The sequence below is a fragment of the Choristoneura fumiferana genome, chromosome 21, assembly GCF_025370935.1.
Source record: "Choristoneura fumiferana chromosome 21, NRCan_CFum_1, whole genome shotgun sequence".
Lineage (NCBI taxonomy): Eukaryota > Metazoa > Arthropoda > Insecta > Lepidoptera > Tortricidae > Choristoneura > Choristoneura fumiferana.
This window is the reverse complement of record NC_133492.1, coordinates 10,586,757-10,600,652: the sequence shown is the minus strand read 5'-3', so window position 1 is coordinate 10,600,652 and position 13,896 is coordinate 10,586,757. Positions and strand designations below refer to the sequence as shown.

The following is a 13,896-nucleotide window of genomic DNA, read 5'->3' as shown; positions in this document are numbered from 1 at the left end:
TACGAGCAAAAAATTAAAACATAGATCGTCCTCGTCAAACTAAACAACATTAGTTCAGCGACTTTTAAAAATAATGGAGTCTTTGAATTTTCCTTTTCCATACAATTTAAGAGAAGTTTCCCTGCCGGCCGTGCGGACAGACTTCTCTTAAATACTGCTATCAATGTACGCCACTAGAATACAACTGACGTCGCCTGTCACGCTACAAACATCAAACATTTTGCTTTACATTGCTTCTTCGAATAAACTTAAAACTGTAATAAAAATTAAAAAAACTATTTTTTTAAAGTCGCTGAGCTAATGTTGTTCAGTTAGGAGTATAATCTATGTTTTAATTATTTGCTCATATTACACGCCACACCCGGTAGGTATATGAAGTAATATGACACGGCGACTATTAATAAGTTTTACGTTTCCTTGCATATTGTCTGTTACAAAAGACAATACGCAACCCTAGGGCGATAGCGTAGGTACGCATTATTTTATTATTTCAGAAGCTTTAGATTTAAAAATAACTTTATATGCTGTCTCATAAACGTTGTTATAAATATGGTATGGTATGGTATGGTGGTTGTGGTATATAGGTACTAATCTATTAGTTTAGGACGATCCGAAAGGATTAAACAAATTAATAACGTTTTAATAGGAAAATAATTTGTTCCATTGGATCAGTTTAATGGGTTTACCCTTGAGGGTGGAACCCTATAATGATATTTATTACTGTCAGGGTCGTAGACGGAATTCATACAACGCCGATGAGGTTGATATAATTTGTCTCATGAGAAATTCACGATTCACATTCCATTCCAAATTAGATTTACATTCTCATGTTTACTTACCTAATCTCGTGTCGTGTCCTTATACTTATCTTATAAAGCATTGTTCGACTCGGAAAATAACGTATTTCTGTGTCATTGCTCTCTAGGGTTTCTTATCAGCACGTGTATACAATTATGGTTCATCGCCATTTTAATGTTTACATAAGAGCTTTTAATGATTCACCGTTTCTTACATTATTACACGTTTCTTACATATTGTTTTTATAGGCATAAGAGGGGGAAAACAAGCATGAGTCTCACCTGATAAGAAGTAATCACCGCCGCCCATGGACACCTGCCAACACGAGGGGTGTCACAGGCGCGTTTAGGATTTATGTATGTATGTAAATTCTTTATTGTACAAAATAAACAAAATAAAATTGACAAACTGTGTGATACTTGTACAAAGGCGCACTTATCACTTCAACGGATCTCTACCAGTCAACCTTTGAGAGGATGCATGCAGTGCATTTTTCAAATTTACACAGTCTTTATAGTTAATTTTAATATCTAGATAAAAACCAACAAACCGACGTTATTATTCTGCAAAGGTAGGGTTAAAATGTGAAATAACACGCCAGACTCGCTGTCGGAATTCTAATGCTTATTCATTGTCGGTCTGTTTAGTTCTGAAGATTGATCTCTACATTTTTTTGTCTATCGCGAGACCGAATAGCTCCTGAACGGAGATAATCAGGGTTGAGACTGTCCAATCCCTCTGTACTGGATGATTCTCAGGAGCGAATTTTATTATCTAATCAAAATTTGACTGCGACGTCTTGAATAACAGAGAGGAGCTAGTATTATTTCATTTTGTAATATTATACGATGGTATTCTATTTGGGACAATGCAATAATTCGGTTCTCGTACCTATATCAAGTCTGAATCGGAATTGAAATGTAAGACTGCGTTTGCTGGCCCTATACGAAGTGCAAAATTCGAACTTCGTTTCTTGTCGTCCTGCTGACGCTTACATTATTTAATGCGAGAGTGAGAGGGACCCGACGGAACGATACAAACTTCGATTTTTGATTTTCTTAGTAGCCCCCTGGTGTCGTCGAAATTTTAGTCGAGGCAATGAGATAATTAACTCCATAGAGAAAGATACGAGTACAGTACTTATTGAAAAAAACGATGTTTTGTTTGAATTAATACTCCTTGCGCATTCAATATTTAGTTGTCTATTTCTTATTTGTTTAAATGCTGTATTGGTGTTTTAAATGTTTATAATTATGTGCAAAATAGGCTACGTTTGTCGACAACTACGTATGTCTGACGGTAAACGAAGAAGTAGCCTAAGATGGACCAAGCTTGCTTAATATAATTTCCCAATCTTATCACCCTAAATTTGAAGACGGTCGTCTGAATTCAAGTTAGGTTTGTTTAAGTTGAAGAATATTACTAAAATTGACAATTAAAATTGCGACCCTCTTAGCTTTTTGTAGATAATCTTGTTGTTTTTACTTAAAGAATTAAATACAATGACTCTTTATTGAACATCACGTGTTCATCATGACTGTGGTTTATAATTGAATTAAAACTATTAAGTTAAGCACTGTACAATCTGAAGCGCAAGTGCTTTGCGTCCAGTTCAGAGATATGTACCTACGCAAAAGTTAAATAACGCCCGGTTCAGTCAATTATTGGTCTTTAAATCACAATAATCAATAATAGATCTGCAATCGTCTCGAACAGAACAACACCATCATTAACCGAGGAAGCAGCGTCAGGCAATATTTAAGTTATAAAATAAAACAAAATCGCCGCGGCTAGAGCTGGCTTTGTTCCAAAATGTACGGGCCTCGACCCAATTCTCTTTGCTTTATATCCCGGGCTCGGTACTCCGGCTCACGCGACATTTCCTACAGTACAGTACTTACTCAGAGTCGTTCGGAAAATCAAATCCTATGTACAAAGAGCTCATCCGCGCTGCCAATAAGCGGTATGGAAGGCACCGGGTGACCATCGACGGTTTCGACGGACGTTTGTTTTTAAAAAAGACAGATACGCTGCTAGTTTCGGGCTGTGATTATCCGTTAGTGGTTGCTAGTTATGAGGTTCAAAAAGTTTTTTAAGTTATAAATAGATGTGGTAATTATGTGCTGTTTGACACCAGTTTGAAGGCAGTTTGGTAGATATCCAGTGGTATCTGACATCCAGTAGAAAATTTGAATAATTTAATTTATATTCTATCTTATTTGTCAAATTAAGCACCATAGCGCCTGATGAGTGAGTAATACCATCCATAAACACCCAGTACATCAGAGGATGCGTAGATGCGTTGCCAGCCTAGAGGACTAATTAAGTAATATAGAATAGGGTAGGTACCTTGTTATATTTGTGTTTTTTTTGTTCGCAAATTAATTCGTAACTAATTATACTTTATTAAATACGTAAGATATTCCGCATTAAGTAGGTATACATATATAATGTGACATCATAAATAGGGCGATGAATCGTACGAAGCTGCGGCACGACAGATCAATCCCTGTTTTTCTTCGATTCCGGCATTGAAAAAAAAAACAAATATTTACGCGTCTGATCATACGATTTAGTATTCCGCATTAAGTATCTCGTATTACATTTATGTTCGTGAGACAAACATATTATCCAGGTCAATTGTGAATATTTATCATTTTTAATACATTACATTTGAATGTCGGTCTCGCACGATGTATTGCCGTTCACCACAATGTATGCGATCGGCGCGATGTGTTTAACGTTGCGTGATGCCAACAAATAGACTTTGCCGCGTTTACACATTTTTATGGTTTGTCTGGAAGTTATGTGTTGTCGGGCGGCCAACTTTTCTCAAATTGTTTATGGAACAGCCAAGCTATTATAATACCATTACTTCGTTTCTAAACAAAGTTTTACCAACACAATGTGCTTACCCGAATGTTTTGTGACACTACATGGAATCACTTGTCGAAGCTAATGTGGCCTTCGTAGCGTGGGAATGTTTTGATGTTATTAACCGTCTATTTTCCTCGTAAGGATATTATATCCTTCGAAAGGAAACTTACGCTCAATAGATTTTTCCCATGAAAACAAATATTGAGGATATCCTTGCTTCATTCATTCGTTTAATCTTTTGAAAAGAAATTTGGTTTGAAGACGGTCCTGAATTCATAAAATGAAACATTAACGTTTTGGAAGTTATCAATGAATCCATCAATGTCGTAAATAAAAAAAGACATCAAAGACATACTTAATTCTTCTTTTCATAATTTCCAACTTTTCCGATTGACTTTATTTTACGTCTCGTCAGACTTTTACTCTGTATTCTTCGCAATATAATGTTGACGTTATTGACGCGCCTTGCAATTTAAAGCCTGTAGAAAAATATTGCATATTTATGAGGAAACTCTCAAGAGCACTCAAGCGTAGCGGTTTTACCATTGTGGACCGTATTCTTGTCCGATGGACAATCATGTAAATTTTCTCGCTGTCAATAAATACCCCAAGTACTAAAATAAGTGTCTTCACTGGAATGGCAAATAGATAACCGGTTTTATTGCCTAAAGGTGTGTTAAAACCAAGAAAAAACACCGTCAGTGCAACAGCACGAGCGTTTCATGTTTTTAATGTTAGCGAACAATTTTCGTTCAGGACTCTTTTGCAACAAAAGAATACTCGTAAATGGATAAAACAAGAAAACTGTAACTGCCAAGTCCTCTTGTTCTAAATGTATTTTAACGGAAACACATTCTATTCTTTCGCTCTCAAAAACATAGCAGTACCACGAATGATTGCAATATTGACTGAGAAATGGCTCTAATTAGTCTATGCTGAAAGTAGATATTTATAGCTACAAAACAAAATGTAAAAGTATACATGATCACAATATGAATTCAGTATTTGGATAAGTCCCAATAAACACCTCTAGAAAATTGTTGAAAATTTCGAAAACTTTCACAAGGGTTGCTCATTTAAACTTACTTTGTACTTACCTATGTGTTTATGTCAACGATTATCATTATTCTTCATTAGTACCTTGTCACTATATGCCTTCTGACAACTTTACACGGAAATTCAAACACTAAGTTACAGCGACAAGGGAGCAAAGCGTAAATACATCTCTGCTCTGGAATGTATGCAAATCGATCGAATAATTTTTGCAGCTTAGCTCCAAAGCCTTCAAACAAAAGCGTAATAACTCGCAAGCACCTATCTATCGTTATATGCGAACGTATTAGAAACATTATCGGTAGCATCCGGAGTATTTAAGGGATTAATATGTAAATGGGGAGTTAATTTTGAGATAAGCCGTTCGTATTTACACATACCGCGTGCGGTATCGTGTGTATTCAACCGGGTTTACTTCAGCTCAGCACGGGTTTTGGCGGCTGCTTAAACTTCCGTACATAAAACGTTATTGCTTGATGAATGCTTTAAGATACCTTAAATCAAGAGATACAAGCAGTTGAACGCTTGTAGCAAGCCTTATTAAATAATTAACGTATGTGCTTATAGATAAATTGAGAGTCGAACGTTATATTATTTACTAAATAGCGTTGATAGTCGATATAACGTGTTGCGAGTCGGATAAGCTCCTAGTAGGCTTGTGCGTTACAGTTCTGTTCTGGAAAAGGGCCTTAAGGGGGTAATAATAGAGTTTAGATGATCCTGGGCAATAGCATTTTATTTAATTTAATTTTGTTCCTAAATTAGTCAACTGTTGACATCAGACTTTTGTTTTTTGACAGCTTATTTTAAGCTTTATTTTAAATTATGTTAAATAGTCGTTATAGTAGAATGGAACACATGAAACTAGGTATAATAGCTTTCTGTCGGTGTATACATAAGTATGTTTATTACTAATTACTTTATTACAACCTTTTCTACATAGACACCTAGTGGATAGACAACAATACCCTCAGCACATTGCCCTCGAAGTGAGGGTTATGCCACAAGAGAAAGTTGATTTTTTACGCCGATCTAGTGTCTAAGTTTCAGCCCACTAGAATTCTTATTATGAAAGATTCTAAACCTTTCATGAAATAATTCATATACATCAATTTTTAAGTGTGAGTCTTAGATGTCATTACTTTTTCAAGGCGAGTCTTAGTAGTCTCTTATTTTTAAAATCAAATGCGACCCCACCGCGAACTTTAAATTAAGGTTCCTCATTTGCTCTTCAGCTTATGGCAATAACCGTTATTAAACGAACAGCGAGAACGTTAAAATAAATGAAACATCTTATAGCCATAACCATATTTCGATTAACCCTCACTCTACAACACACACTAAATAGCACGGGAGCACCACGTTACAATAAGCGCTGTGAACTGAAGCATGAAAATGTTATGTGCTGGCACTTAACGATTGAACTGAAGACTTCACGCACCAATATATACGGATATACTGATTCGTTCCATCCACAGAACTTACGATAAGAGAAAAAGCGTGAGCCAAAAGTACGACGCGTGACTAAAAACCATTATTTACTTTAATGGTTTATGTTGCTTAAAAAGGTGTTGCCAGGCGGACAATAATCAAGAACACACAATGTCGCCTCTATTAAAAAACAATAACGCTGGCATTCATGTTCAATCATGTATTGAACAATATCTACACGACAACATTTCTATTTCTCGTATAATATGTCTGTGGTTCCACCCTACAACATGTTATATAACTGCAACGCACCCTTTCTCTTTTCCATATTTTCACAAACCTGTGGGTAGAGTAGGGAAATAAAATGGCATGTCACCTGTCATATCATAGCGAATGGGTTGAGTACGGCTTTGAGTATTAAAATTATTACGCTAGTGGCAAAACTGGCAAATTAAAATGTGACATACACACTAACAAGATACCAAAGAGTTAGGTTAGTTAATGCAACTTTTTCCCGCCTGTGTACCACCAATGCACGTACTCGTATGTAAATAATTTTCTGACTTTCCTGTATGAAAAATAACAAGAAACTTTATGAGGATATTTTTTTTATTCGACTGGACTGATTTTACAATAATTATTGCTACAAGAAATATGATGATGATGAAAATAGCAAAAATATTTAAAAAAGTTACCCCTCTTTATGATAACGCTTGTTAACCTTCCGTCCTCTTGTCATTTTAACGTTTGCCCTTGCTAAAGACTGAATAAAATATTTTTATTTTAAAGGGTTTGTCATCATCCCAGCCTATATACGTCCCACTGCTGGGCACAGGCCTCCTCTCAGAACAAGAGGGCTTGGGCCATAGTTCCCACGGGGGCCCAGTGCGGATTGGGAACTTCACACGCACCATTGAATTGCTTCGCAGGTTTGTGCAGGTTTCATCACGATGTTTTCCTTCACCGCATAGCTCGTGGTAAATTTCAAATGTAATTCCGCACATGAATTTCGAAAAACTCAGAGGTGCGAGCCGGGGTTTGAACCCACGACCCTCTGCTTGAGAGGCGATAGGTCAAACCACTAGGCCACCACGGCTCTAAAGGGTTTGTAACTTTTATAAATAAGAGGGTTAAGAATTTAAAAGTGATTATGGTAGTCTATCTGGCTTTAATAAATATGATGAGAGTTACTGAATTGTATTTGCATAAAAGGATTTCGTGCGATAGCAAACATTGAAACCAAGAATTTGAAAACCACAAGTAGGTAAGCTACTCGCCACATGTATCCACCGGTTAACCGCAACTCTCACGATGTCGTTAATCACCTAGAGGGAGGGCTGCCAACGCTTTCTCTTCCGGTTCAAGTTATCTAGTATACTACTACAATGAGTAAAAATCATGTTTTTTTTAAATGCCAAAATTAGGTTATTGGTTGTGTTTATACGTACCTACCAATTGTTATTCCGCTCTCGTGACCATTTAAATGCCACGGAAATCACTGTACCCACAGTTGATGTCTATAGTTTCCTTTGCCGAGATTGTATCAGCTTCCTACGCAACCTAAATTGGTGTTCGCAATCGTAAAAAAAGGGAGCGCTCACAATAAATCTTTGAGGTGACACGAGGTGCTCCAGGGCACGTTTTTCTGAATTAATCAATAGCTTAACCTCTGGTGCGGAACAACGAATTGTTCTTACAGTATCTTGGTTAGAGTGAAACTTAACGTTTTCATAGACTTTCCTTCTCTAGTTTGCAGTTCAAAATTCCATCGAAGGTGGAATTTCATGCATTGAAATTAGGAAAAAAAAGGTTTTTTCCAGATCAGGGAAATCAACCGATAAGTAAAGACTTACAGATAACCGTTGGGGGAGGAAAGTCCTCTCACTAGATGGACTGACATCGTGAGAATTGTGGGCAACCGGTGGATGCAAGTGGCGAGTGGTCGTTCATTGTCGAGTTCTAAAGAGGAGGCTTTTGTTCAGCAGTGGACTTCTACTGGCTGATGATGATGATGACATATGGGTTCGGTGCTTCTTATTGTTAAGGTTTTTATTTTACACATAAAATTAGCCATGGGCTTTTTTACCAATAATTTTCTACCAGTCTGCAGTCGGTGCGTCAACACGAGCCAGCAGGAGTGGACCTATAGTCGTCTACCTTTCCTACATACTATAACTATATATTGGGCTTAAATCACTCCTTCTGGCTCGTGCTGAGGCACTGACTTCAGACTGGTAAAAAAATATTTTCATGGTTTTTGTAGTCAGTTGGTTCAATTTTTTGTTATAATTTTTTTTTCACGCTTTTTAGGTTAAATAATCTAAGATACAATAGTTTATTGTCAACTGCTGGTGACCTTTTAAGAAAGATTGTTTTTTCCGATGCAGAGACGGTCATTATTGAAGAGTCCTGGTGCATCACCACCCGTTCCATTTCACCATAGGTATGCATTACGGTGAGTATAAATTGCTTAGCAACTGTGTTAAAGTAATTGAAATTCAACCCGTGAAATACTAGTTATTGAGTACTCGTAGTAACTCTGATGGTCAACTGTGGTCATCATCAGTTCCACTTCACCAAATGATGATGTTCAAAAGCAAATGCCCGAGTTACTCGTACTACTAAATATATACAAATTAACATAGGCGCCCCTACAATAATTGAAGAGTTCCCTCGATTTCCTTCGGTGCTTATGGGACTTAATTGAAGGTATTCCTATACGAACGAAAAAAAAAAATTTAATCGGTTCACAAATGACGGAGTTCTGAGGTAACAAACTTAAATAATAATAATACTTAATAATAATAGTCGTTTCTCTCGGCTCGACCAACATCTTAAGAGACTCTCGCTAGATGGCTGGATCAAGGGCCAGATACAGAAGGCGGTACTTCTGGACACGGCACGCATCGTCCGGAGGTTCCTCACTCTGCGGCCCTGACCACCGGTAGCTTGGGCCCTGCCCCGCTACCGGCGGCAAACTAGGTTAGGTTTTTATAATATTTTTATGTTGTATGTACTTTTCTGTATTTTACTTTTTATAACTATTATAAAAACCTGATCCTAAGAATGAAAAAAAAAATAAAAAAAATAATAATAATGATGATAAAAAAATACTACCGAATTGATGACCTCCTCCTTTTTTTAAGTTGGTTAAAAACAATAAGTAAATAAGATTATTTTTTGTTTTGCCGACTATACTTGCATGTTATTTAACGTTCATTATGTGTACTAAATTTCAATTCATCCGACCACTGGAAGCGGGTCAAGTGAACTTTCAAAATTTAACCCAAACAACAGGGCACGTTAAATAAAAGCTTGTAAAAACAAATCTATGTATAAGTCATATCATAATGTGTCATTGTCCCTAGCTTTCATTAAAAAATGAGCCATCAAGCATCTATCATACACCAAGCGGGAACGAGAGCATTTTAATTACTTTTTAATTAAGGGGTGTGTCCCTGTCAGTACTATAAGAATACGGGTGTAAAGTACACAGTATAATAATTAATGCAAAGCGTGTGATCCGGTGCGGTGGCCCACCACGGTGAAGATTAAATGCCCCTGTGGAAACACTATAATTGCTAGCATGACTTGTAAGCGGATCACGGGGTAATTGTTGCGTGAAATATAAGGATCTAGCGTTTGAGCTTTTGTTTAGCTAGAAATGTCCTAGGAAATAGAAGAACAGGAAGAAATATGTTTGCGGTTTAGTATGACATGATGAAAGTTTATTTCAATTGAAGCTAACTATTGTGCAAACAAAATATGGTTGTGCGTGTGTGTGTGTCTTGTATGTTTGTGTGTTTGTATATTTGTATGTTAGTCCGTCTTTCACGTCGAAACGGAGCGACGGATCGACGTGATTTTTGGCATAGACATAGTTTATGAGCCACATAGTGACATAGGCTACTTTTTAGTCCGGAAAAGTGCACAGTTCCCGAGGGAACAGCGCGCGATAACCAATTTCCACGCGGGCGAAGCCGCGGGAAAAAGCTAGTTGTCTATGTTTTAGTGATGGGAGTATGAACTACTACGGATGTAATCAACAAATTTACATAGTTTTAGGGACACAGGTGATTTAGTGTTAACGCCTGTCCATCATAAATCATAACTTGTTCACCACGATTAGTCGATTATACTTTAGAAAGTTGCGCATTATTTCTGACGGTGATATATCTACTTGCTGGATAATTATGACGGTATTACCGGATTAGCAAACTTATCGAAACATGATTACATAGTTAGTGTTTAGTGTGGTCGTGGTCATAGCTGATAGTTATGGAAGTCTATGCGACATACATAATTATGCAGGGAGTCTCTGACTATGGCGCTTTAAATCCAGGGTTCGATTCTAGGTACTCACAAAACTGAGTTACTTTTGTTCTGCTACTTTTTAAAAATATGATCGCTGTTAATTTATTTTTTTCCATAGAAATTAAATGTAATTTTCAATGTATGCGATGCAATACTAAATTGACGGCACATTGATAAATGTTTATCTTAGAGACGTCAAATAAATGTCAAAAATTATTTCAAGGCCCCCGTACCAAGAGACAGCGATAACACCGCCATGACCGATACACTGATTTAACTTTGAGGACCAATAAATGATCCAAATTTAAGTTTTTTGGAAATGTTACAAAACAAAAGTTGCTTAATTTTGTGAGTAGATTCGAACCTTGAATTTAAAGCCCCATGGCCAGGGACAGCCTTGTTAGACGTGATTATATCAGAATCAAGACTTAGAAGAAGTAGTATTAAATAAAGTGTTATTTAATACTACTTTTTCTAATAATATTTTTTTTCATGGCAGGAGTACATGTAAAAAGCTAGGTCATCCTTGGCATCTAATTTTTAAGCTGGTCTTATAACACAAATTTGAGTGAATATCTCTGGCTTGGGATTGTTAGAATATTTGAGAACATGTCGGGGTAAGTATACACATGGATTCATTGTATCTCAGTGTTGGACAATGTCCCCTCCTTCTCTATATTCTTCTGCTCTGTGATGATGTTTGCATGTGTTAATGACATTACTTTAAGAAGCTGCTAAATATAGTTTATCACACAATGTTTTAGACTATCGCGGTCATTACTAATTTTATTATTTAAATTCGGGTTTTGTTCCGCGTATCTTTGTTTATTGGCACAGTTGCATGCGCCATCCATCAACAACTTAACAACAACAACTTGCGTAACTTTAATCGAGTAGATGGTTTTAAGTTGTCAAGTATCTACGTGGTCACCAATGCTTAATTTAGTGAAACCTGATCGTGTTCGTGATAATACAAAAGAAGTGAGTGATACTGGGAGTGTATTTTGCCGTGACTTTAAAGCGAGTTCAAGTTTCAGTACTAGTGGGCAACTTGTTAGGAAGAGGGTAGATCGGTTACGTCCGATTTATTTTGCTGACCGACTTTTCTGTTATACCAGCATACCCAAAATTCTCCAGTCGTCTCGTGATCATGGCGCATGCAACTGTGTCGAAATATCGAGCTTCTCTAAAATCAAGGTACGCGGAACAAAAGCCCGAATTTAAATCATGAAAATAGTGGATCACAGTTCAACTGTGCCTTTGATTTTTCAACTAATGGTCCACTCCACTATTACACTCAAAAAGCGTTATTGCTGGTTGCAAAATAGATAATCAAGCAACACAGTATTGGATTGGTTGAAGTATCGATCGCATTAATCGCTTCAATTACTCCCTTTGTAGACCGTCATCGCTCTCTGGATTAACGGTGTTGATTTTAAAGACCTGTTTGGGCTCATTTTAACGTCGATGAAAAACATTTTGCGAAATTGAATACAAAATACCAATTCGGTTTTAATACAACAGAAAATCAATTTGTTTTACGAAATCCCTTTTTACAAGTTCTACAAAAGTACGTACCGATCCGAGAAATTATTTATTTAAAAATCTCTGAAAGGAGTTGTTTTAACGGGTAATTTACATATTCATTTATTGAGGAACGTGCAGGCACGGAATGTAACTCGACACTGACTAACATGTCAACGGCGATACCCATAAGAAGTGTATCGGCACCGTTTTTGACGCTCCGTTGGTTAAGGAAAGTGCTAATGGTCATAGTCTCATACTTTTCAATACAACGAATATGTTTTGTCTGACACGTTCCAATTACGATCATGGTATGATAATTATCAAGGAGTGGAATTTTCATAGCAAAAATGAAACGTCAAGAGGGATTGACCATTGTGTTTTATCGACTGTCGATGTTTAATTGTCAGGTAGCACGATATGTTTTAGGTAATGAAATTAGACCTGTAATGGGAAAGGCCTTTGTCGTGCAGTGGGACACTATATGCTACCAAAAAAAAAATAGACCTGTGTGTTTGTTTGAACAAAAAATCGAAACGGAAATTTTAAACAGTGTAACTGACGATAAACTAACCTTCATTCAAAATAACAGAATCGAAATCTATATCTGCACTAATTTACTATAGTTTCTTCATCTTGTCTGTTGTAACAAAGAATTTTCATTATTTTCTCTACATTGTCACCATTTAAACTAAGAGAAGTAAGAGAATAATTTAAAATGAAGAGAAAGGATATTACTTGATCCATTTGTTTGCTTTTACGATTAAACATTTTCGTTAACACGGGAACCTAATAAAATAATACGTATGACAACTCAAGCAGCATCAAATGTAAAATGTGACGTGACGTAATTTATTTTAATTAAGATACAAGTGGCTTATCAATCAAAGGGGTCAAATGTTACAGAATAATGTTAAAAGTCGGTAACATGCGAAAAATCGATAACTGGAATAGTCGATAAAACACAATGTTCAACCCCTCTTTACATTTGATTTTTTCTATGAGAATTCCGATCCTTGATAATTATTAAACATATTCGTTGTATTGAAAAAGTATGAGACTATGACCATTAGCACTTTCCTTAACCAACGGAGCGTCAAAAACGGTGTCTATACACTTCTTATGGGTATCGCCGTTGACATGTTAGTCAGTATCGAGTTACATTCCGTGCTGACACGTTCCTATTACGGTCATGGTATGATACGGTGCAGTCGGTGGAGACCTTTAGAGGTGAATAATATGAACTTACAGCACGATCGCCCAAGTTTTTAACGCGACAGTGCAGATACGCGGCTTGTCCGACAGCCGCGGTGTAGTCCCGTTTGGTCGCGTTGTCGAAATGCGGCTGCTCGTCGCCTTCCGTTGTCGTGTTGTAGCCCATCGTTGTTATGAACATGTCGGCGTCGTCGCTGCCGCCGCCGGACGACATGCCTGCGAACAATTAGCTGAATTAGGTTTACTATTTAAATGAGAGCTTTGTCTGGAATAAACATAAAAGTCGTATTATAAAAAAAACACAAATATTAATTATTTTCTTTTCTTTTTTTTGCTTATTTTAGTCCAACATCTGGTAGCAAGGTTGTGTTGCTCTGAAGATGAGCTTTGGTTGAGTTCGAAATGCGTCAGTGTAGTGTGGTGGTGGTGATAGATGGGTATGTGATTTTGTGTATTCCTACAGTGGTGGAGGAACTGCATGAACACACATTTCTTGCCTAACGTAGCTATCGTAAGGGAGCGGGTAAGCAAAGCAATTGTTTCAGTTAATTCCATTATCAATCTGGAACCACGTATATATTTTTTTACATGAAACTGACAGTGATTGACCCCTATCTCACCTGATGTTCAATATTCAATAAAGGGCCATCCTATAATTCCGGTAATCACATGACAAGCTCAAAG

At 36.9% G+C, this 13,896-nt stretch overlaps 1 protein-coding gene across 1 annotated transcript in view; it reads right to left on the bottom strand.

The window, feature by feature from the left end:
- Positions 1–13,896, bottom strand: part of LOC141439486 (protein CEPU-1-like) — a 79,504-nt gene that overhangs the window by 22,407 nt on the left and 43,201 nt on the right. The window contains exon 3 of the mRNA XM_074103763.1: positions 13,247–13,428. Coding sequence (XP_073959864.1) covers positions 13,247–13,428 — 182 coding nt within the window. The remainder of the gene's footprint in view (positions 1–13,246; positions 13,429–13,896) is intronic.